Source organism: Mycteria americana, chromosome 1 (assembly GCF_035582795.1).
Source record: "Mycteria americana isolate JAX WOST 10 ecotype Jacksonville Zoo and Gardens chromosome 1, USCA_MyAme_1.0, whole genome shotgun sequence".
In the NCBI taxonomy this organism is placed as follows: Eukaryota; Metazoa; Chordata; class Aves; order Ciconiiformes; family Ciconiidae; genus Mycteria; species Mycteria americana.
In genome coordinates this window covers 16,639,668-16,665,308 of record NC_134365.1, presented here as the reverse complement: position 1 = coordinate 16,665,308, position 25,641 = coordinate 16,639,668, and the positions used below count along the sequence as shown (strand labels likewise).

The 25,641-nt window shown below is 42.4% G+C and overlaps 1 protein-coding gene across 3 annotated transcripts in view; it reads right to left on the bottom strand.

Annotated features, from left to right (window-relative positions):
• Positions 1–864: 864 nt before the first annotated feature.
• The window catches only part of ERGIC2 (ERGIC and golgi 2), a 32,244-nt gene continuing 7,467 nt past the window's right edge, over positions 865–25,641 (bottom strand). Inside the window, exons 4-14 of one of the 3 annotated variants that reach the window (XM_075492035.1) lie at positions 25,246–25,292; positions 23,987–24,057; positions 22,387–22,427; positions 21,551–21,652; positions 19,857–19,952; positions 18,060–18,115; positions 16,974–17,072; positions 15,656–15,753; positions 11,845–12,007; positions 10,898–10,977; positions 8,578–10,115 (exon numbers count right to left, since the gene is read on the bottom strand). In XM_075492035.1, coding sequence (XP_075348150.1) covers positions 10,050–10,115; positions 10,898–10,977; positions 11,845–12,007; positions 15,656–15,753; positions 16,974–17,072; positions 18,060–18,115; positions 19,857–19,952; positions 21,551–21,652; positions 22,387–22,427; positions 23,987–24,057; positions 25,246–25,292 — 919 coding nt within the window. In that variant the 3' untranslated portion in view covers positions 8,578–10,049. Of the gene's footprint in view, positions 1,045–8,577; positions 10,116–10,897; positions 10,978–11,844; positions 12,008–15,655; positions 15,754–16,973; positions 17,073–18,059; positions 18,116–19,856; positions 19,953–21,550; positions 21,653–22,386; positions 22,428–23,986; positions 24,058–25,245; positions 25,293–25,641 lie in introns of those variants that run through there. The other 2 variants (XR_012774043.1, XM_075492043.1) reach the window with 2 other exon arrangements.

Below are 25,641 nucleotides of genomic sequence, written 5' to 3'. Positions count from 1 at the left end.
AAACCATTTTGCAGTCAGAAGAAAAGGAAAAAAAAAAGGGGGGAAAAAAAAAGAAATAAAAGCTGACAGTGTGACAGTCCACTGCCAGCCCAGCCCGGCATCCTTCCCGCTGCCTGGGGGCCAGGTACCCCTCTTCGGTGCTGCCATCGGGGCCCCAGGAATCGCACCCTGCAGGGCTGGCCCCGGCAGGGAGGGCAGGGCAGGGCAGGGCAGGAAACGTGACTGCGCAGCGCCTGGACGGACCCACGGCTCTTCCTTCCTTCTGAAAGACGCCAAGGAGGGGAGGCGAGCAGGCTGGTGGCAGCACAGGGCTGCCCAGCAAATGCCCTTTCCCGGGCGCTGCCCTGCCCTCGTGGCACGTCATGGTGGGACTTTGGGGCTGCACCCAGAGAGGCGGCTCTCGCGTTTCCTGCGCCATCACCACCTGCCCCATGGGCACCCTGGCCGAGAGCTCCTGCTTGAGGGCTGGGAGTGGGCTGGCTCCTGCCCAGCCTTAGCAGGAAAGAAATGAGAAGAGAAAAGCAAACCTCACCCCCCTTCATCTGCTCAGCACACGGCTAAAAGGCAGCGGCTGCCCCTTCCCCAGCAGAGCCCCACATGGCCCCTCCCAAAACTCAACATCTAACCAGAGCCACGGGGACACGGGTGCTCGGGGTGACATCCCGGTGGCAGCGAGGGCCTGGGCAGTGCTGGGCTCCCTCACCTCGATCACAGCACCTGTGCCCGTCACCCTCCCACCACCCCCCCCCCCCAAAAAAAGGCATGAATCAACACAGGCTTGGGTTCCCCACCAAGCAGCAAACCAGTCAGCTTTTGTGGGGTTGGAGGTAGTTTATTGAACCGCTCAAGAGTAAAACCACCCCCCCAGGGAGGAAGGGCTCAGGGTGCTGGTGTGGGGCAGAGGGAAGGGGCGCCAGGGGCTGCCATGTCCAGGGGAAGGTTCCGCAGAGGGGAACAGGCCACAGCTCCTGCTAAGGAGCAGCCCGAGGCCAGGCTCGCTCTTTGCACCATCTCTTCTCTGCATAGGCCTGTTGAGTCATGAGGCTGCAAAAGGAAAAAATATTTCATGACAAGCTCCCCTTTTAAATCCTTTCTCAAGGGAAGGACAACCCAGAACTAGAGGCCTTGGGCTCTAGTTAGAACTAGAGGCTCTTGGAGAGGCCTTGGGCTCCCCTCCAGACCCTGGGTCAGCCCGACACGGTGACAGGAGCGCAGTGACTCAGCTCACAGGGTCACACACCTCCAGCATCGCCACCTCTTCCCCTGCTCCAAGTTTCATCAGCTCCCGCAGAGCCCAGCCCATGCAGGACCATCGGCCAAGAGGACACAGTGTGGCACGACAAGCCTTTGTGTTGTAGAGAGAAAAACCACACACGGCAACAGAAGCACCCAGCTCTTTGCAGTGCAATTACATTAACTTTAGTTCATTGATGCGCAGTTCTGCTTTTTTCTTGCCTTGACGTCTCGGTGGTTGCCTTGAAAACATCTGTTCTCTGCAAGGCAGCAAGAACCGTCCACCCCCACCACCACCCACCAGGCTCCTGGGCTCTGCAATTTGGAATTTAAACCAACTGAGCTAAGGCTGAGGCTGAGAAATGTCGGCTTCGCACCATTACCATCAGAGGTCACAATAAAAAAAAAAAGCTGCAGAGCTGTGAGCCCTTGGAAGAGCAGCAGCGACGTTTGCAGCTTCCGAAGCAGAGGCTGGGTTGGTTTGTCGTGACAAAGCTGCCAGCAGACACAATGGCAGCTCCCCCGCAGCCGTCCCTAGCACCTCCTGGCCCCCCAGCGCAGCTCCCCTCCCTCCCTGCTGCTTGCTGACCAAGTCCGCAGCAGCCTGAAGAGGGGAAAAACCTGTTCAGTGTTTCTCAGCAAAGGCCGTGCAGGGTTGAGGGACATCAAGCCCAGCTGCCCGCCTTGGTGCCATAGTGTTTCTGGAGGCTGGCAAGACACAGGGCAGCCAAAACCAGCTGCTTCTGGCAGCATCTGTGCCCCCGGCACCTTCCTCCCAAGGATGCTTATCATGCTCCGAAATGAGCCCATCCTGCCCACGGCTGCCCCATGCCTGCCCCTGTGCCTCTCATCGTGGCCGGGAAGCAACAGATCTGTGCATGCCAGCTGGGAAGATGCCACTGAACCCCCCTGGGTTTGGGTGAGACCTTACACAAACATATGGGGAAGCCAGTTTTATGCACTAGCAATTTTCTTACATTATCATAAGCATTTCCTGATGAACGCCCACATAAAACCCAGGTGAATTTCGCCATTTTGAAGCCACTGCTCTGAAACTTAGTACTCTGCTGAGCTACGTCCACGGGTAGGCAAAGCAAGAAGTCAGGATGATGCCCTGGGGCTCGACTAAGTGGGTGCTGACCCCAAGGTGCTCCGTTTGCACCTGTGGTTCATCTTCCAGGACTAAGGGAGGCCACCTCAGCTGTTGGGACAAGCCACCAGGGCTCAGACATGTCCCCCAGCCCTCCTCACTGTGGGGAAACCATCCACGCAACGGGGCCGACACCCTCTCCACCCCGGCCAGGCCTTTCTGACTGCTGCTGACAGAGGACCAAAAGCCCGTCTGCTGCCCCTGCAGCGATGCTGGCCACTTAAAGGAAGGTACTTCCCCGCTCCGCACGCTTCCACAGGCTGCTACGGCGACAAGCCTGGTGCATTAGTCTAACACTGCCAGGTTTAGGCAAAACTGAAAGGATGATGTTAAATGACGTGAGCACAAGTAAAGGTTTAATGAGTTTCCTATTACTCAAAAAAAGTTCAAAATTTGAGAAGTGAATTTCTAAATTTTTCTTTAAGGCCCCCACTACAGCCCATGCTCCCGGCTGAAGCAGAGCAACAGCAGCCCCTAACGGGCAGAGCGCCGGAGCCCGGGCTGCCCAGCCCTGCGCGGCAGCCGTGCTCCGTTTAAATGCCACGGGTGTTCATACTCACTTCTAATAACTACCTACCAGCCAGGTAGTTAACCTTTGGTAAACAGTAATTTCAAATATTATCCATGCGTCAAAACTCACCTCCCCTCCCTTTTTTTTTTTTTCCTCTCCTCGAAAATAATAGTACGCGCTGAGCATTCTGCAACTGGAAAATCTCATGGCAAAACATTCCCACCTTGTAATTACAGGAAAGTTTGCAAGGGGAAAAAAAAAAAAAAACCACCAAAACCCTTCAATTCCCTGTTTTTACAGCTATTACAGCTAAACCCAGGAAAGGACACAAACACCTGGGCTCTGCAGGGGCCCGGCAGTAGCTGGTGCAGAGCAACCAGTCCTGCTGGGAGAGTCTGAAATGCCCATTGCTGGAGCTGGGGCACGGGTGGGGTGTGAATATTCAGCGTCCGCGCTTCCAACAAACCCGGTGCCAGAAACGTAAGGGGCCGCGCGGCCCTGCTCCTGCAAGCCCCAGCAGGCAGATGCCCAGCCGGGGAGGCTCTGCGAGGCACGCCACGCCTTGCTGCACCTCGCACCCTCAGGAGCGTGCGGCAGAGGCACACGCAGACGGGTGGAGGGGAGGCTCCTGCTGAGACCATGCCGGTGGCCTTGGCCCTGGAGAGGAGCAGGGACAGTCCTTCCTGGGGGAGGTTTGAAAGCCACCAGCTTGCCTAAATCCAGGCCTGGAGATGAGGCCCACAGACAGGGAACTATTTTTAGTTCTGCTCCACCTCACCTAGCCATTTTTCTTCAGTCAAAGGCTTTATCCTGGACAAGCTTTGCTTTTTAGTTTAAAAGCCCTTTAGGCTTTGACCGTGTCACTTTGACCAGCACCAATCCTCTTACACACAGGCATCTCCAACACATCAAGAAAGCAAAGCACAAAATTGCTGTTGCTACTCAGCTGCCCCGTTGCAGCTGAAAGATGGAAATATGTGTGCCCTAGTCTCACCCAAGGACCTGTCATTCTCCGCCACGGAGAAGTCACAGGACAATGGCTGGGAGCTCCCCGGCTCCAGCAGAAGGTCTTGCAGACCCATGTGCCGTGGGGCAGCATGTTCCCACAGCCCAGCAACACGCAGCTGCCCCCCGGCTCGCTCTGCCCACAGCGACGGTCCTTGCATTGCAGCCACAGGCTGCCCACGGCTCCAGCCCACCCACGGGGCTCCCGGGGGAACAGCTTTTGGGCTTGGTGCGGGCAGGGGAGCACAGGGCCCTCGCTCAGAGCAGCACTCCACGACACCTCCAGTCTGCGACGGCACAGGCACGGCAGCCTGGAGCTCTGCTTGCCGTGAGCCTGCCCGGCATCTGTTTGCAATCGCCTCTTGTCCCCACACCACACCAGGGTCCTCCTGAACTCAACCCAGTCTGCCTTTCTGTTTTTCACACCTCAAGTTGCTGGTCCTGGGACTCTGAAGATTTCTATTTAGATACACAAAACAAAAAAAGAAAACAAACAAGCCACAGTGAGATTTTGCTTGAATTCTGGTATGTCAAAGCCAGGGAGAGGCTTGCGTTCACAGAGCGTGCCGTCAGCTCTCCCCCCTAGAAAGCACACTGTACCACCCAGCTTTAAAGGTTTCTACTTTAATGAGTTTGTGGACCAGTTCTCAGAAAACTCTTCTGGAAGACAGGAAAAGGTCACACTGCCTTGCTCCTGGGCCAGCAGCAACCAGAAATGCTTTGGAAAGGACACCAAGCCATGGCAGAAGGAAAAGGTGAAGCATTTCATATAATTTTAACTAAGGCAGCTGAAATGCGTGCCAGTGCTCCGGCAAGGCATGCAAGGGCAGAAGGTGGGCAGACCTACAACGCCAAACCTTTGACAGGGCACCGAAGGCAGCAGGCAGAGTCCCTTAAGGCTTCTTGAAGCATTAACTACTATACGTTAAGTACATATGCAGGCAAGGATATCTTCTCTAAACAACAGACCACCACCACGGCCAAAGACTAGACATGACTTGCATTAACTGAGTATTGGTAGAAAAAAACCTGTCTTTACGAGAACTAACTTTGCAACTAAGCGCCAATCCGAGTAAGCGATGTGTATAGTAGATGTATCCTCCCACACCCCCGCCTTCTGGGGTGCCTTTTAAAAACAGATGGAGATCTTTGCAAGTATCCCCAAACAAGCTGTTCGCATTTCCCATCTTGCCGGAAAAAAGCTGCGGCACTTGGTTACCTCTGAAGAAATGGAGAGGAGGGAGTTTTTGTATCATCAGTGCCACCAGAGATATGACCAAGGTGATCACATCCCTCCTGCTTCAATTTTACTGCATCAGTAGCAAGTTAGACAAGACATCCTTAGTACCAGATCTTCTCACAGAGAACTAGATAGCAAAACGATGAGGCAACAGCTGCCTCCCTCACCTTGGTTTTGTAATCACAGCTGCATTTATACCAATATATATCTGCCTCTGAGTGTTCCTAAGCAACTATGCTGACTGCTTAGGGCTCAGTTTGTCAAATCAGTCCCTGAAAAGCTTAAGAGGATCTCGGGCAGGGCAAGGCAGAGGAGGAAGAGTCCTTGCCCAGCTCTGTGCGGGACCGACTCCTCCAGCACGTCTCCCTGTCCCACCGTGGACAACCCCACGGACACAAACAGCCACCCAGGGCAGAGCCGGCAGCTGCAGAGAAAGCTGCACCCACAGTGCAGGTCCCCACCAGGGTGCTTTTGAGATGCAAAGAGCTGAGTTTTCTTTCAAACTACTCACCTGTTTCTAGGATGAGAATTTCAGGGGAGTGAAGAGCAGCTCGGGTTTACTTTTTTTAAAGAAAGTCTGCTACATTGGTTAACCCAACCCCTCTTCTGCTAAAGACACACATGCATTTCTTCCTCACCTCCCTGCCAGCGAGAGCCCCGAAACATCTGCTAGAAAAGTCGGGGGGGGGGGGGGAGAATTAAAAGAGCCTGAAGTAGGGAAATTTCTATTCATACACCCACTTCACTCTCTTCTCATGGTCTGTCCTGCAATAGGCACCAATACACACACCAGAGAAGGTGGTAAGAAAGACAGAGCAACAGGCAGCACGAAGACAGTAGCCACAATGTACAGTCGGATCCATCACAGCCTGACTTCCACAGCCTCCCCCATCACGCTGTTCACCTACACCCACCACAACACATCTTGCATGACTCAAGAGCACAGCACATCACTCGTCTAGAAGACAGCATTATTATAAATTACATTAATTTACTTCTTGTATCAGCTCGTGATCAATCCCCCCCCGCGCCCCCCCCCCCCCAAGAATTCTCTCACAACTGTGGGTTTTGATCACATCTTGTTTTTACCCTGCTAGCTTGCTTTTGCTGCCTCCTCCGCAGAACAGGTACCTGCCCTGCATGGCCTCCCCTGCCCACTGAAACACCTCGTCCCGTCTTCTGCTGTACCCTAAAGCACCCTTACTGAACTCCTGCGGGTGCCAGGGCTGGCTATATCCTCACCTTTTTCTCTCTCTAATGAGAAATGTTTTGCTAAATACATCCAGAAACACAGTAGTGAAGCGTGTCATCTTAACTCGGACATTTTACAGCAACTTCTTGTCAATGCTGTGTGATTCTGGCTCGCAGGTGACAGGACCAAAGGTGGTCTGTCTTGTTAAAAACCCAGCTCGGTGTTTCCTCTTGAGCCCTAAAAACATCAGTTACTTGAGAAATATCCACTCCTACCCCCTCCCCACCTCTTGGGGCTGGAGCTGGCTTTCTGTGACACCGGGGTGCAGCTCAAGGGACCCAGGGGACACCCACATCCAGGTACAGCACTCCAGGCAACCATACTCCTGCTAATACAACCTACACCCCGTGAGAGCACGGCAGCAGCAGAGCAAAACCCAAACCACACCAGCTGGAAGCGGGGAAGACTTTTTGCCCAGAGAGACAGCTGAGGGGGACAGGGGAGCCAGAGTAGTCTGCAAATCATAGAATAATTTAGGTTGGAAAAGACCTTTAAGATCATCGAGTCCAACCGCTAACCTAACACTGCCAAGACCACCACTACACCATGTCCCTAAGCACTTTTTAAATACCTCCAGGGACGGTGACTCAACCACCTCCCTGGGCAGCCTGTTCCAATGCTTGACAACCCTTTCAGTGAAGAAATTTTTCCTAATACCCAGTCTAAACCTCCCCTGGTACAACCTGAGGCCATTTCCTCTCATCCTATCACTTGTTACCTGGGAGAAGAGACCGACCCCCACCTCTCTACAACCTCCTTTCAGGTAGTTGTAGAGAGCGATAAGGTCTCCCCTCAGCCTCCTTTTCTCCAGGCTAAACAACCCCAGGTCCCTCAGCCGCTCCTCATAAGACTTCTGCTCCAGACCCTTCACCAGCTTCGTTGCCCTTCTCTGGACACGCTCCAGCCCCTCAATGTCTCTCTTGTAGTGGGGGGCCCAAAACTGAACACAGTATTCGAGGCGTGGCCTCACCAGTGCCGAGTACAGGGGCACGATCACTTCCCTAGTCCTGCTGGCCACACTATTCCTGATACAAGCCAGGATGCTGTTGGCCTTCTTGGCCACCTGGGCACACTGCTGGCTTATAGCAAATGGCATGCTATGAATGCACCTTATGAAGGTTAAAAATTTCTTCCCGTGTTCTCTCTTCAACATCGTGTAAGAGCCAAAGATAAAAAGACAGAATTTTGACCATCTTTCCTGACCCAGAAAATGGTATTTTTCATCTACTGTCCCCCCTTCAGAAAATACACATCACATCAACATCAAGGTTTCTGTTTCCCTTGGGACACCCATTCCTTTCATTTTTTCCACACTACACTCACTTTTATACAACGTAAATAAATGTGACCAAAAAAGTCACTGCAATAAACGGTTTTCTCTGGAACACCCTTGCACATGCTGGTTAAGCTAATGACAATGTGTGGTACGAGGGTAAGTGGTACTAGCTGTAACAGCCAAACCCTCTGTGGAGAGAAAGCAAACAGCAGAGCAACACAGGTTCAGCTGATCCTGTATTCACTCCGCAATGCCACATCTCACATCTGGAAGTCAATCCCAAATCTTCTTAGCAGCCAGCCATCAGACAAGCTTTGTTCTAGACAGAACAACACGAATACGCCACGCAAGGATTTAAGAAACACCAAGCTGCTTGGCTCTTTTATGTGAGAATAGAAAATAACATTTAAGTTCTGGTACAGACAGTCAACTGAGATCAGTATCTCCCACCAGTACTGTCTGTTCCAGGCAGGTAAGAAACAAGTGTTAGAACAAAGCCCAAAGCAGAACCAGTCCAAGCAGAAGTGGGGAAGAAACCTCAGAGGGAAATGCCGAAGAGAAATGGGAACCAAAAATTTACAGCTTTTGATTTTCTTGCTCACTAAGGACAAGAGTTTCTCAAGTTGCTGGCATTTTAATCAGTGTTAAAAAAAAACAAAACACAAAAGAGAAAACCGCAAACCTAGCTGTCAACCCCAAGGACCTGGCTTCCTTGAATTTCTGTCTTTCTCAACTGTTGAACTGAACAAAGGTCTTTCCTCATTTCCCACATTTTATTTACTATTTCATATAATTTCTCAGTTTAGGAAGCCCTTTGCTTTGCATAGCAAATCAGCTACATTATTTACACTGTGCTCATCACCAAGATCCAAGTGTCCTGTAAAGTACATTAACAGAAGTCAGCAAAATCTGACAACACCACAGAGATTTTTATTTTTCCATATTAGTCCCCTCACTTATAATATTCATTCCATGGTGAGTAAGGCCAGGGTCAGCATCATCTTCTAATATATTATTAAATCAGTTTTGCTGAGAAGGAATCATATTATTAATTTTTTACCCTGGTGGAGTAACTGTTTAACCACAGGTGTATGCCAGCAGTTCAGCAGTAAGAGGATGTTTAGTTTCTCAAAGCACCATCTGCACTAATAACATTCATTCTCAGTAGCATATTTACAATATAAAACTGATATTGCTCTCTTCATTTATTTTACAAAAGCCTTCATGAACAATAAGGATTAATTCTGCAGATCCCTTCTCATCATCTGTCTGCAGAAAAATGATTCAGATTCCCTGAAGTCACCTACTACCAACTCCACCACTCCCTGCCTGGGCTAGCAGACCTCCCAGCTGCCCTGAATTCCACATTTCTGCAGTATTTAGCTGAACCAAAGCAAGGCACCTTCTTGCTCTTTTTCCTCCCCATCTCCAGGATTTACATACCATGGCTTACATACTAGCAGCAGGGGTACAACGAAGGTTCCATCAAAGCAATTTCTTTACCAAGAAAGAGGCGTACAAAGATTTCCTGATCTCTTGCTAGGGAGTCTTGCCTTTTATCAAAACTACAGTCAAATGCCTTATTTAAGAGGCTTCTTATTCCAAGTCAAAAAACTGTGCACACTGGAGCCCGTTCTCAAGAGTCCTTGGACACTTCCACATCAACACCAGAAGCGACATTCTCGCTGTTGGTGAAGCAGCTGTGTGAAACACAGAGGAACTCCTCTGCTCTGCATTACATTTCTTCCACTAAGGAATGACGGGACTGCAGAAAGGCAGTGGCTGTGACCAACATTATGGCTTGGGCTCCACCTTACTCCCTGAGGTCTCTCTTGTCTCCCTCTTCAGGATTTTCTAGGATCGCTCCCCACCTGTAAGAACAGTATCTTAGCCCCCGGACCACCATTACAAAAGAACAAGAAAACCCAAACCCCAGTTTGTACACGTAAGAGAAACCCCAGCCCTGTTACTGCTCCTCTTTGCCTGCTGCCCGGCCCTTCCACATATCCCACTTGTACTCTTTTCTCCTTGGAGTCTGCTGGCCTTCCCAGGCACAGAACCAAGATGACTAAGATGCTTCAGTGGTCAATGGCAGTCATCAGAAAGTTGTTCAGCTCGACTGTGAATACTGTATTGGCAGCAACGCTCCTTTAATCTCCAGAATATGGTCCACCTCACTGGTCTCACAACCTTCTATGACTCCATGTGCACTTAGAAAGACAAAAAATTACACAAATTGTTTTGCTGGGGTTTTTTTTTTTGTAAAGGCTTCATTTTTTTGCTGCCCATCAGCACTGTCTCAGCATATTGCACAATGTTTTCTTTATTATAAAAAAAATGTCTTCTGTATCAGGCAGGAAGAAAGAAAGTTTTCTCAGGAGGCTAATGCGTACTATTGTCTGTAATTAGAGGTAAGTGATTGCTTGTGTGGCCATCAGGAAGTGGGACCTAGTCAAACAAAAACAGTGTTATTAATGGCTTGTCCAGAAACAGAATCTCCCCTCCTTCCCCCGAAACACACTCTTGTTTATTCTTGGGCATTTCTTGTATGCCTTTTGCCTGGTCTCCCAAACAAAAATTATACAAATCTGCTTGCCTTCCCTCCTCTCCTCCCACTCACATAACCTTGCCAGCTGGCAAACTTAAACCAAATTTGAGAGAAAGGCAGAAGTCTTAAAGGCTACCTACAGGCTTAAATGGGAAAAACAAAAGTAAAATAAAATCAAGTAGTTGCTAGAGGAGCAATCCTATTGATGCCCAGCAAAGGGAAAGGTAAAGACTGCTAAGCTCTTTCACACTGCTTGGCAGTAGCCTGCAGGCTAATCAGTAGCAACACTGAACCCTGCAGCACGCAGTGCCTCTTCTTCAGTCAGCAGGCCAAGCAGAAGAGTATGTGAGGGAGACTGACTAGGCCTGGGAAAACATGTAAATTTTGTAGCAGTATGAAAATAAAAGGAATATAGTAAGGACGATGGAGGGAATGTAGCAGAGAAATCTCTAAGAGACTCAGTTTCATTCATTCAGCTTCTTAGAAAACACCTTGCTTCCTTACGTGTTAGGTTTTCCAACTATTTTTAAAAGCTGTTGAATGTCTGCTCATATGTATGTCAAGGGGAGGATTTATTACAAGCATCTTAAATTCTGCTGGGACCAAGTCCCAAAGTTGTCCTTATCATCCATCCTTAGGTAGCTGTACCACTTATTTAATACTTGGAGAAAGTTTTTCTTACCGATGTGGATCTGTAAGAGCCCAGTCTGAAACGGCAAAAAATAACTTCTGCTACAAATCTTCCAAAGCCATGTAAAATTCCTGCAGTGTCAAACAAGATTAAATTGTCACAAGTAGTAAAACTGTAGTATTTACAGAAGTATTACAACAAAACTCTACACGATACTTAAATGGGATACAGTGCAGTAAACCGGTATGTAAAACACTGAGAAATTAACATAAAAAGGAAACATCAAGGGCAGGGGGAATTCTAACATTCTGAAATGCATCAATAAAAGCAAAACCAAAGCTATCCAAGCAAATGTAATTCCCTCTGCCCAGCTTACACGGGGGAAAATACCTTATTTCTGCAGGACAGAAATACCTACTTTGAAAGAGAGCTCTTAGTTCAAGGTCTCTTTACTATGCTCTCTTCAAGTGAAAGCCAAGAAAAGAAATAACTTGTAATCAAGATACCCTATTATGTCTTGACTAATAAGTGAATCATGTCTTTTCAACTTAGTTTATTTTCTTTGAAGGAGCAAATCTTGCAGTACATTGATGAGTTAGATGAGGAAAATCTTCCCAGTTACTTCAGATGGAAATTTTATCTCAACTTTTGGCATTGATTTAGCACTGGATCCCAACTATAGGAAATACACAGAATATCAGAAGTCTGTGTGTCTGTGTGTGTGTATATCTATCTATCTGTCTCCTTGCTCTTCCAGAAGTAAACAAACTATGCTATAGTTACCAAGAAGGAAACAACAGTCCCTCAGAACAGCAGAAACTGCATACTGGGACACCAAAAGTGAGTAGCTTTCATTGCACGTTTCAGTGCACACAACTGGGCACTTAGTCTTAAACCTTCTAGAGGTTCAGGACTCCCCTGTAATTTATCCATAACATAATCACCATGACCAAAAAAAAATTCTGGTAGAATTTAAGAGGGAAAGCACTGATAGTTACCTGTAGTTGAAAAAATTCCCCCAATAATGCCACAGAGCCTCACTAAGAACTGCCAAAAAGGCATGTGTTCTTCTGTCACTGTCACCATAAGTGAACTGATATCATATTTCATGAATATTCCTGACACCCCATGGCTGCCAGCTGCATGGTTAATTACTCTTTCCTGAAAGAGGAGAGGGAAACACAAGTTAGTCGCTTCTTATTAGTCACAAGGAAAACAATCTTAATAGATGTGATGACAAAGACCTACTTAATCAGAGTTAGCAATCAACAGAAGACCAGGGAACATCAAAATAACTTTGGCCAGTACCTTCTAAAAGTCAAACGTCATTAAATAACAATTTACTTTCCTGGTCACTGGTCTTCTGTGATGCATATCAATGTTCACTATCAGGCTCCGGTACTACCCTCTCAAGACTTGCTTACATGGTCCTTTAAACAAGGATGTTTAACTAGGTTGCTTTTGGTACCTATGAGGATAAGTGCCACAGTCTTGGTCTAGCCCGTGAACTCAAGTGAGTGCACTGGTATAACACGGTGTCCCAACTCTTCCCACATTATGTGCTGCTATTAATCACTTAAATCAGGATGAGACCTTCAGGAGACATTTAAGTTGTTGAACAGCCTTAGCTACGGCAGTTTTCCCAGAGGAGGTAAATAAATCTACATACTGCATCTAAGACTCATTAGGCTTCATCATTCTCCTTCCTTGGAGCATATCTCTAGATTCACATGCCACAGAGGATTTAATTGCTGGTTCTTAAAAGTGTCAGGGAAGACCCTAAACTAGAGTATACCATAATGGAAATTCAGAAGCTTAAGTTAAATTAGACCAATGCCGCTTTTTTTCCCCTCAATGCATACTTACATATATGCTATAATCTACCCCTTTGATGGGGAAAAAAAAAAAAAAAAAAAAAGGGAAAGGAAAGAGATCAAAATTTCAAAATTTCTGGGGTCTGAAAACTGAATACCAGTATCGAGCCTCTTTTCAAAATTTTTGTCAGTCAGGTCATTTCAGACAACAGTCACGCAGCAAGAAATACATCTCAATAAAAATAATAACTAACTCCCCATGACTACTCTAAACAGATCAGATGCCTCAGTCTTAATCCAAGAACTTCCGCAGTTTTTTCTCATTTGCCCAAATTCTTAAACCAAAAGACTCCAAAGAAGAGAGTGTGGCTGCTATAAATCTCTACTTTTTAAAAAAAGTTTCAGGAGAAGAAACCTCAAAACAATCTTAAGTTTCTTTCAAAAGTTTGCTATCATTTTGTTGTTAGTGAAAGGTGTTGATAAATGTACTGCCAGGTAAGTCTGGCTGAAAATATACAAGGGCAGCAGAAAAGAACATCATTGACTGAAGACAAACTCAGCCATGGCTAGGCTAATAAGAGAAGACAGACAAGCCAGACTGAACAGAAAAGCAATGTATCACAGCTCCATTTCACCTGTAGATTTAACAGTCTGTGCTCAAAAACCATGCAGAATAAAAAGCAGAATACCACTTTGGAAAATACAGACTAGGCAACTTCTCCAGTCAGCTAACATTGACATAAACCATATTGTTTCTTTTGCTACCAAACCAAAGTAAAAAGGATGCCAAAATAATGTATCAGTTATGATAACAGGTCACAGAAACTTTGCAATGGTTAAAAAAAACACACACACACACACCCCCTCCGAAAGGTACAGAAGGCTTTCTATATTCAAGAGCATAACAACATTCAGCATTAGAGGATGTATGATCAGGCATACTAAGAAGGGTACTAAGAAGGCATACTGAAGGTAGTTAAACAACCTTGCCATTGGCAAGGGACAAAAAAATTTTTTTGTTTGTTTTTCCACTATTATTTCCCTAAGCCTTATTGGTTTTTTGAGGTCAAATGGTGAAAAAAGAATACAAAGGTAAACAGAACGCCCAAAACTCCACCCTCAAAAGATACATGATTCTTTTTCTGCAAACCATTTTGGTCTGCTTCTAGGTTCTACTGCTGCAGAAGATTTAACTGCTGGTTGCTAAAACCTAGTGAAAATAACTAGCCCTGCATCAGATCTCAGATATCAGTGAAGCCTTGCTAGAATTAAATCTTTTTAATGTAGTTAAACACAGTATCTCAAACATCAACAATAGTAGAGATGATTCTGCCCACACCTTTCAAACTCCTCTTCCCAGTCTGTTCACCACTGGCAATTAAACCTCACTGTATTCAAGTTTTAGCCATGGCTAGCTGACCACCTTTTCCCAGGTCTGCATATGTGCCTACTCTTACAAAATAAATGCACCAAGTTGTTCAGAGTCAACTGTTCTTAATAGCCTTTCACAGCTCATATGCTAGGGGTATTTGGTTTCCAAAGATAAGCACAAACAAGCAATTACAGGCAACAGGGCTACCTACTGAGACAGCAAGAGCAAGCAAGCACTTTACCTCCACTATTCACAAACTTTTCTCCTAAGCAACCTGTGACAGTGTTGCAACTTTCATAAAAAATACATCCCCGCAAAAAAATTAAAGAGCTAACTAATTTACTGCACAGTTAATTGACAGAAACAATCTTTCAGAGAAAACATTTAATACAAGATGAAAAAAAAACGCAATAAGGAGTAAGATAAGCAGTTGACTGATGTGCAGAAGTTTAAGGAGTGCCTTAGTTGTTGCAGAGAAAACATGAAACAGATTGCTAGACCAGCAGGAGATGGGAGTATATTGCATTGTGAAATTCCTCTTCATTCCTCTCTTTACTCCAGCTTTCATGATTTTTAGAGCGAACCTTTCCCTTCCACGGTCTGCATGTCCCAAGTTGAACCCCAAGACATCACCGCTATCCTACTTCCCCTAGCTGTGTATTTTGCAAAAGCACAGCATGGAATTGTGAGGAAACAAAGATTTTTCTCCCTTGGAGAACACCACAAACTGTATTACAGTGAACTGCAATCCTAATCTCTGAATTTCCTTTCAACCCAAGGCTTCCTTCTTACCTCTCACTTTATCTGTCATTTTTAATTAAACTTTTTGCAAAGATTTTCTTCTTTGGCTTTTGAATAAAAGATCAAAACAGAGTTCAGTGTCTGGAAATGAGATATGTAACTGGTTCACATAGGCCTTTTTCTTATTTACAGCAGTCTTTAAAATAAGTACTTCATGATTTGCCCACGTACTATGCTGCAATAACTACTTTCTTTATGGATTCAGAATTAAAAGCCTCTCCAAGCCCAGAAGTGCAAGCTCTCTAGTCTGGAGAATAATTAAAGGTGGTGGTTCAACACAGGTTAAACAAGACAGCTGAGAGACAGAGATGCTTTCTGTGTGATTAGTTTTTCATACAAACTACCTTTGTTTCCATTTCTAACACTCCACAACCAAGTTCATGACATTCAAGTGAGCTGCATTTTTTGGTTTGCTTCCCACATGGATAAAAAGCTGAAGGTGGATTAAATATTTGTAAAGCTACACACAAGATCACGGACCTAAAACTTACAGGATTTCCCCACCACCACCACTATTAGCATCCAGTGAAGTGGAAATGACTGGATATCTATCACTAATTCTAATATCAGACTCCAGATCTACGGATGCAAAACACTAATGCAAGAAGCTAGCATGTGTCACCAAGCATATATATTTTACCATCAGTATTACATTATTTACAGATAAATCTAGTGCACTGGAACATTCTACAGAGTATCTTCACGCTAGAGGAGTTTTCAAAATCACGGTACAACTAAGTGTCAGTTTTCACATTTGAGCTTTTGTTAAGAACAATCACTGTTAGATTTTTCTCTGCAAGGTTTTCTCTTACTTCTACTTACCCTTTCTGTCACTGAAAATTGATGAGTTTCTGCTGAAATTTTATATGTATGGAGTTTGGTTGGCACAACTGTGATAAAATACTGGAACATCTGGTTGTCTAGAAGAAAACAAATCTCAATGTTGAATTAAATACAGAGTTAAAGGCCATCTGCGACATTCACAAATAAATCAAACAAATAATATTTAAAATAGTTAACCAGCTAAGCCATTTACACTAGGGACATTCTTCAAGGAGTCCCAGCACTGCCAAGACTACCTCAGCACCATCTGCCTGAACAAAGTTAGTTACCATGGGCAAGGCCTATGTCACATTTGTACTCAGAGAAATTTACATTTTACCCATGTAATGAAAAGATTCATTAAGGTCAGGCCACTCAAAGCTTCAAATGAAATGCATAGATAGTATTTTCCAGGACACTAGAACTGAACAAGTTTCACACAGTCACATTTTGCATGACACATACATCTTGACAGTGGTTTGAGTAGATTTTAGCTGTTGAATTGCCTATACAATGCTGGAAGCCCTTCTAAACTGGTCACGTTTTTTCTCTTGATTGGACAGACTTCTAGAGAATTCTTCTAGAGCAATCAGCATGCTTATTTATTTATGATTGCTCTGTCTTCGTGCAGTTCCCTAAGAGAACAAACACTGATAGACTGAAGCAATTTGTTTCAACTACCCTAAACCACTCTGGCTGGAACAGCCAACGGACTGACTGACTTTGAGACAACAGGAGCTTTAGAAGGTTCTGGGGATCACTCTCATGGGGAACACAAGTCAGAGGATGAGGCATAGGGAGCTCTCCAAACTAGGTTACTATACTCCTTTATTTATACATGAGGAAACAAAGTGATACGCAAACCCTACCTGTAGTAGCCTCACAAAACACGCCGTGGAAGTGGCAAACCAAATACAGGAATAAAATCCAAGACTCCTGATGCTATTTTTTTTAAACCAAATCAGACGTATTTTTCCCCGTTACAACAACAATCAGATCTACAAATCTCCACTGTAGCATACTGCTACAAAATTCTTTGCAGTATGTTCAGACACACTGTAACTTCAACATAACACAAATCTGGAAGAAACTGCAAATCAACTTCGGCGAAACAGCAAAGTACAGCAACACTGAAGCTAAGAAGAAATTGTCCATTTAAGAGACCATGTAGATAATTGAACACTGCACTTCTCGCTACCAAATTTAGCAGGACATGCTGTTTGTAAATCACAAGATTCATGAAACATGATAATATTTTAAATGTAATTATTGGAAAAATATAGAAAACAAGATGTTTTTTTAAATACACAACACTTACGATCTGATGCTATTTTTTCTGTTCCATCCAAAGGATTAATAATTCCTGGAATAAGCTCTCCAAATGACAAATGATCTATTCTATGAGAGAAGTTATAGGCTGAAAGGCAATACAGAGGAATGAAACAACATTTTTAAACCATGAGATTCTGTACTCTTCTCAGAGAAAAAGATGCACCCATTTCTCACACTGGAAAACGCATTAGAATATTTCAAACGCTGGTGTGCATTTCATTGCATTTGTGCCTGTGACTATATCAATATATCTACGTACATGTTTCAGACAAAACTCAAATCCAAAATATTTAACAAAGAAATTCAGTTTCTTTAGAAAAGAACTTCTAAAACTAATTATAACTCTATCTGAATCAACCCTGGAGCTGAAGAGACTTAAAATTTCATGACAGGAAATTTCTAGTTAGCCAAATACTGATGTTATTCTACAGTTCAGGTTCTTGTATGTAATGGTATTAAAAAGACTAAAATTTCATAAATGAAGTGTACAGAGGAAGCATAAGGCAACTACCAAGTTACTACATTGCCTGATTTTGCAAAGGTATTTAAGCTCTGTAATATTATACACTTGTGTTGACATAAATTCATGGGCAGACATTTGGAGGTTTAACCAACACTAAGTTCATTTTTCACAGTAAGTCACCCTTGCCTCAGATTAAGTACAGCAGCAACACACATTCAGCATCTAGACTCATAACCTAAAAATGAAGTTTCTAAGGACAAAGGTCAGAAATTTTTAACCTTATAAAAACAGATTTTGCAGGAAATAGGTAGTTTGGACTGAAATAAAGGAGTTTCGTATGGTATCTGTGTTACAACAAAATACATATGAGACTCCTATGTTATCGTTACTGTAGAAGCAACCTAAAGATAATACTAATAGTGTTAAACATATGAAAGTAAGTCACTACTGAGTCATGACATTGCAAAGAATATTCTTGACTTTCTTCTACAATACAATTGCCCAGCTAGAACATCTTTACAACAGCAACCTATGTTAACGTATGAATTAGGAGACAGCAGTCTGAACAATATGATACTCTTTCACATGGAGATAATAAAAAGAACTTACACTCGTGGCTTACAAGGGCTGCCAAGTGTGCATGGCCTCGAGGGTGTGGTATTGCCCTAAAGAAAGCAAGATAAGTTTTATGAAAAATCCACACAAAAGACACAGTTTTTCTAAACAGGACGGTGTAGAAAATTACCTCTCCTCCTCTATTTCAATAAATACTTTTAATATGTATGTATTTTTAAAAGTGCATATAACATATGTATGTTTAAAAATACATACTATTATGTTTTACAAACTTTTATATATAAATTGTGTCTATCTATATTAAAAAACAATTACATTTTTATTACTGCCGAGTACAGACAGCCTGAATGACAAGGTACAGGAATATCAGACTCATGAAAACCCTCTTACACAAAATTAGTGTCTTGCATTTTTAGAAATGTCAAAACCACATCAAATCACTAGGCTACTAGAAGAGCCACCAAGGCCTACCACATGAAAAGCTGCAGAACTGCTCAAGTGACTAACGACAACTTTACCGTAGTTGTCCTATGACTAAGCAAGTTAACTACGCTCTGTATTTGCTCCCTGACTAAGCAAGTTAACTTCAGGTCTGGACACTTGTTTGTAGACCTGCAAAGAAAGTACAGTGCAGAGGCTGGTAAGAGTGCCAAGAGGGGGGGAAAAGTGCAACTCTGTCTGGAAAGTAAAACAGTCTCTCAGCCACACTTCATCCCTACCAGTCCAGCCAACAATGCAGGAAACTTTCCCTACTTAGCTTAAGTTAAATCGTTACCAAATGCATGTAAGTTTTGGACAAAGGGAAGGTGAAGAGAGACAATGAGATCAGTCAAGGTAGGACTACAGTAAATAACCAGGCAATAAGGTATGAAGGCGGCCAGTGAGAAAAGCCATTAAAAAAAACCTAAAAGAAGAGAAAAAGCAACTTAGCAGAAGTACAAATGTAATGATGAGAAAAAGGAAGCAAAGGAAAGCAAAAGATTATTCAGGGTTGCAGAACCAGAGGTAGGAAGACAGAAGTGATGGCAGTACAGATGAAAGGCTGAAATAATCAGCTCTAAAAAAGGCTTAAGAAGTTAAACATCTAGGGGCAAATCAGAGAGCTGGTACAAGACCAGACAGAACTGACATTTGGAGAAGTGTTCAACACAAAGACAGCAGGTGGAATTACACGTGGCTGAAGTAGAGAGGACAGATCGCATGCCAAGATCTCTGGTGACAGAGGTGGCAGGAAGACAAGTGAGGACAGCAGAGTTGGAGAGCAGAGAAAAGTTAACACAGGTTTGTATGCAAGCTAACACCATTGCTGAAGCATATCAGAAAGTCTCTCCTCAAATCAAGATGAACTTGAGGCATTTAGCTCCCTCGCTATGATTCTGTAACTATGTTATCTCAGCACTGAAATGGCACATATCTACACTTCATCCATGTTAGTGAACTGTGTAGTAACAGAATGGAGAAATTTGGACAGGCCCAAAGAATGAAGGCAAACACAAGCAGTCTATTCCATGTCATACACTTAACAGACGACCTATCTTCAAGAGTTTTCATCCTGTAAGACACTGGAATTCATAACCACTACACTGCATGCAACAATGCACTGTGCTGTATTTGGTTTTATTTTATTTATTTATGGAAGAGATTTGGTTTTAACTGTGCACAAAAAGATACCACATGGAAAATAACACCAAGCACATGTATGGGAAGGTTAATAAAAACTAGTCATTAACTCAAAAGTGTAAAAGCATACACACACATATACATACATGCACTATATATAATGTAGAATTCTTTTTTTTTTTTTATTCTCAGGAATTGAACAGAACATACTTGCCCACAGTTATGTGAAAGTTCCCTGCTACTTTATTAACATAGAGATGACCGTGAATTCTGCATGCATCTGGAGACTGTAATGAATTATCTTCCCTGTTTAAACAAAAACGATATAAAGAGTACTTGAGAATATTCACTAACAGAAATAACAGCAGTACAGTTAGATTTCTTTTTCCTAGCATAAATATATAGCATTATCATCTACCTCTCCTTATCGTATTCTTCTGGAATTATAGCAGGGACGTTGGAAGGGAAGGAATCTAACAAAGGTCAGTAGGATGAAACCAATAAGCTTTCGTTCATACTTCTATTCAGAGATCTGGCCTACAAAGCTAACTTATGATATCCGAACAGAAAACATAAGACCATAAGTATATCTTGCTGCCCTGGGGATTTTTTTCCAACATTTTTTCTACCAAAAATGGTTTGTTGGGAAAGTTTTAATGCTGCAATGAACATAACAAAATATATTAGCCACGTTAACAACACTGTAGCAAGAACAGCTTTCAACATTTAGTTTTCATGAAACCTTCCTCTTCCCACACTTGTTGGGATGTCCACAACTTGGAGTGTATTTCCAAGTCTGCTCCTTAGAGGGAGATTGAAAAAAAAAAAAAAAAAAAAAATTTTTTTTTTAAAAAACACATCTCAAGCATAAATACCATCTCAAAAACTGCACTAACAAGTATCATAGAGGCACAGAAGGACTTAATTAATCTGCAGACATCAACTAAATGAGAAAAAAGGGGGTTTGAGCCCTCTTTAGCCTTGCCTTAGAAAGAAAAGATGTATTTAGTCCTCAAACAGAGAGATTACAGCATGGAAAGTGCATACAGCATTTCTGGTGTTGTTTTGTTTTATTTATGGCTTGCTTGTGTGTGGGGTTTTTTGTTTGTTTGTTTTTAAGGGGAAAGAAATTTCAGCTTTCATGCAGAAAGCCATTTCCCCTGGAAAACAAACAAACAGAAAAATTCACAGAGCATCTAGATTCACGCAGACCAAGCCTTCTGCATTAGTGTCTCAGCATTTTGTGGGTAGCTGGAATAAAGTGTAAACAGCAAGGTTTCTCCACACAATTTTAACAGTGCTTAGACCAGGGCATTTACTAACAAAACACTTCTATTCAAAGCTTGATTCTTTTAAAACCATAAAGTATTAAGTCACAGCTAATAGCAGGACTTTTTTTAAAAGTTGCTGGACAGAAAGATATTCTTTCATTTAATAAAAAGACTCTTGTTTAGTATTGCTTTGGTATTACTAATTCACATTAAAAAGGAAGCATCAGCTAAAATGGACTAAAAAGGTATGTATTATGTATACATATATATGTATAAATTGGCATTACTAATTCACATTAAAAAGGAAGCATCAGCTAAAACGGACTAAAAAGGTATGTATTATGTATTCATATATATGTATAAATATACACATAAAACCTGGAAACCTTCTCCAGGTTGGAAACCCCAGAGGTTTTAATAAAACAACAGCTCTCCAAAGCAAGTATCAAGTATACTATTTTAAAACACAATAAAAAGCAGCAAGGTCTTCTTTTCTTTTCTTACAATCTTATCTTTTTTTTTTTTTTTGGGGGGGGGGGGGGGGGGGATGATCATAACCACAATAAATGTGAAGTCTAATTAAATAGGGCAGGGGAGAGGGGAGTGACAACACAACATCCCAGTTTTTCTTACCGTGGCGGCAGTGCTGTAGAAGCACTTTTAAAAGCACTTTTGAATATCACATCTTGAAGAGAGTGTTCTTCCTGCAGCCTACTCTGAATTAGCTGCAGCATCCTAAAGATTACACAGGCAAGTGTGAAAGCATGCAACATAAAAAAAAAATAACTTCACAATTAATTATCAGCTTCAGTTGCAGGTTATAAATCAAGAAGTTAGCAAGGTTCATGTCAGTATTAAAATGTTACAATAAACTTTGAGAATGATATTTTATACAAAGCTTAAAGCTCTGTTGTTCACAGCAGCGTGTTACCAAAATACCAAAACTAGCCAGCCTCCCAAATAAGCTTCAGGTTCTATTACAAGACTGTCAGTACAGTGATCACACACATAACGAAGCTATTCCAGTTTAAATGATAAACAGTGTGTCAATTCAGTTATATGAAAGACGCAAACTCATTTGCTTTTGCAAGAACATGCTAATCTGTTACTATGGTTCAGCTTTGGCATTTAGATATCAAGCTATCTGTGTTACACGTCTGAACCCATAATTAAAATTTGTGCTACCAAGCATTCGTTTGGAAACCTAGCTAAGTGAGTCCACACATCTTGGCTTGCAACTGCATGACCCAATTCCACAAATAAGTCCAAAGCCGATTTTTTCTATAACAGAGATGTCAAATCACGAGAAAAGCAAAGTAAATTAGTATCTTTTCACAGGTTTGCACTCTTAAATTACAAGCAAGAGCCGTTAGACCCAAGACATAGTTCTCTCATGTGACTCCGGTGTACCTCAAGGACACTTCCAGTACAAATAATACAAACCATAGGCATGCATCTCAGTGCTTTACCTTTGCCATTCTTTTTGTTGTGGGCTGAGATCAAATACTACCTGAAACAAAAATAACATATCTAATAAAACATGCAGGAAGCATTCAAGTCCCATCCATGAAACCCAGAAGAGAACTGGGGTGTGGGAAGGGGTGGGGAGTTACAATCAACTTCATACTTGGTACCACATACTGGAGTTTATAAAAGGACTTTGTACTTTAAATAATACATTTAGTGTTCAAGTATGGAAATTTCTGTCTCTTCCCCCTAGAATTATTCACTTGTTTGCATTTATAACTTCAGCATCTTTTCCTAAAGCTCTCGTAACTTGAGTCAGCAGTCTCTGCCCTTCTAGCCTTTGACTAATGTGGGCTAGAAGAAGCAGTGAGTGGCAATTTAATTCTAAATGATGTAACTGACATGCATGGTTTTGATGCAGACAGCAATGAAACAAGCAGAGGAGCAATCTTTGAAAGACAAGGGTCCAGGTGCAGATTGTTTATTTCTAGGGTCATCCCACACTAAGCACTTCTTTAAGACAAACTACCAGACCTGCTAGACTTCAATCAGCACAAGAATATCACCAGTAACATCTGTGCACCGAATTCAAATCTATGTATTGTTAACACTGATGTACTCCAGACAGTACATTCAATTGCAATTAACGCTCAAACCTACCCAAAGCTATGGCCAAAAGAGATCAAGTGCAGGAAGTTTCCTCTTTCTAAGATTATAACCATTTGGGCAACTGCTAGCATGCAGCAGCTACAGGAGCAGAGATGACTGTCCAGACAAAAAGAGGAAATGTTCCAAGGAGAACAAACAAACAAAAACAAGCTCCTTCCCGATCACATCCTTCCATTCAGCCATCTCCTCCTGCTCACACACACGAGTAGGAATTTGGACAAAACTGTTATAATTTGGAGTATGGTTCAGTTATTAGAGAATGTAATAATTACAGCAGGAAGTTACATTCTCTAATAGGTTTTCTGTCAATGATAAATTACTTTCACACAGCATTATTACTTCAAAGCTTATTGTATTGTGCAAGCTAAACCACTTTAAGAGCATAGGCTTACACAGTTCCAGAGCCTTCAGTTCACAATACAGAAATTAAAAGGATACTAACCCAATTTATGATTTTTAATGTCATTCCATATTGTAAGGATATCATGGTGACTTTCTACCCCTTTTTAGAATCATAGTATTCTTCTAGTTAAAAAGCAGTTACATCAATTCTCTTTTTGTGAGGGCTCTGATAGTTTTCCTTCCATATCAAATACTGTTAGCATTTATCCCTAGAATTTGCACATGTAAAAATAACTAGCTGCAGAAATCACTAGCTTGTTAAGAAGCAGTGATCTGGGAGTCTGCTGTATTCAAATCTACTGTATTTGCAGAGAGTGAACACGCCAAAATCCCAATGCTAGCCTTTTTCCCTAGCAGATTCCTGGGGTAAGCACTTCAGACCTCACTCAAGGATCAGACAATACTTGGGGAGGTTCTGTGCAGCTCAATTGTGGGGAAAAAAAAATACAAGCAAGCAAGCCAGCCCAGCAGTGCTCCGCATCAAGTAAAGAGCAATTTCCTTTTTAAATAAAAAGGTAAGAATCAACTTACTGGTTCATAGATCAGGCCATCTGCAGAGGCAACCATTGTTTCTGCTAAATCCAGAACATCAGCCCCCACATCTATTTTAAACAGGGAAAAAAATATTAAGAGTCATACAGATGATCATAAACAAACAAACAAAAAGTTCAAGTTGAAATGAAGTTTCACAGTATAGCAGTAAACTTTCAGTGTAAGTTACTGTTCATTGTTAAGAAAGTCCAAACCAAAAGAAAAACAAAACTGGCAAGAAGCAGATTACTGGAAGGTAGGGGGAAACCACAGAATCCTACTTTTCAACCTATCATATCAAAGTATCATTAACTGATGCACAGCAACCAGAAACAAACTTTTCAGATTTGCAATATTTTCTCACTGATGGAACACCTTCAGAGATGTTGTACGAACCACATACAGAAGCTTTCTAAGATCTGCTATGCATAAATATTTTTTCCTGTTTCATAAGCACTGAATCCAAACCAAGACTAGTCAAAACAGAGGATAAAGTTTTGTTTATTTCTCAAATAAAAAAAAATTTAAAAAATCAGAATTTTCAAAATTTTTTATGCTAACTGGAAAATAATTGAAAAATATTAAAATAAATTTTAAGAGTAAGAAGGGATTACTTGTGAATCAATACTTGTGAGAAACACAAATTGTATGGTACTGATGTACGATACAATTAATGCAAGGTTTAACCTAGCCAAAATGTGAGTCTTGAAGACTTGCTTGCATTCCTGGTAGAAGTAGTATTCTCCCTCTTTCTCAGTCCAGGACAACCAAAACCAGTCCCTACAAATAACAGCTCATTACCTAAATGATGTCAAAAGAATAGTAAGCATTGCCTTTAAATGGGAAGGTATCCATATGTTCATCAGGAGGATGAAATTACCTGATGGTTCCAGTATTGTTAAACAATAGACCAGGTTAATAATTGCCAAGTTCATAAATAAATAAAAGCTGCTGAGCTGTGTCTCACAATGAGCCTCTAGAATATTCCAGCTAGGGAGAGAGTGGAACAGATCCCTTTTTTGCTGACAGACAAAGCAAACTTCTGCGAGATGCGAATGAGATGGCATAAATACCTTTCTTCACATCTCCTATCAATTCTTTCAGTGAGTCATATGCCATCAAGATCACTACATACCATCAAGATCAGAAGAAATCTCACTGTTAGCATATTTTGAACAATATCCAACTATATTGCAAGCAAATGCATACTCTGAAGAGCCTTTAAAGTGTTTCAAAACTTTCACTGATGGAATACTTACATTGACACCTCATGGCAACTGTAATATCAATATTGATTCTTAACTTACTGGAAAGAAAAAAAAAAGGCAAAGAGCTAGTAAGTAACATTGAGTACAAGTATCAAGAGATATATTACTAAAATTCTCAGATTACTTGCAGAAATAGTCAAATAACAAAATTTACACCAACAAATATAAACTTAAGCTGTTTAAAGTTTGGGTTGAACCAAGATGGACTTTTAATCACTAAAGCACTGATGACCACTCGTAACTTACGAGATAAAAGCATCAGATTTCCCTGTTGCATTTTACTATGAAACTCCTAAGAGATTTTTTGGAAATATTACTGGACCAAGAATTTGTCAGACTCTTATTAAGAATACATAGTTTTCAATATTTTACACATTTTTTTTTTTT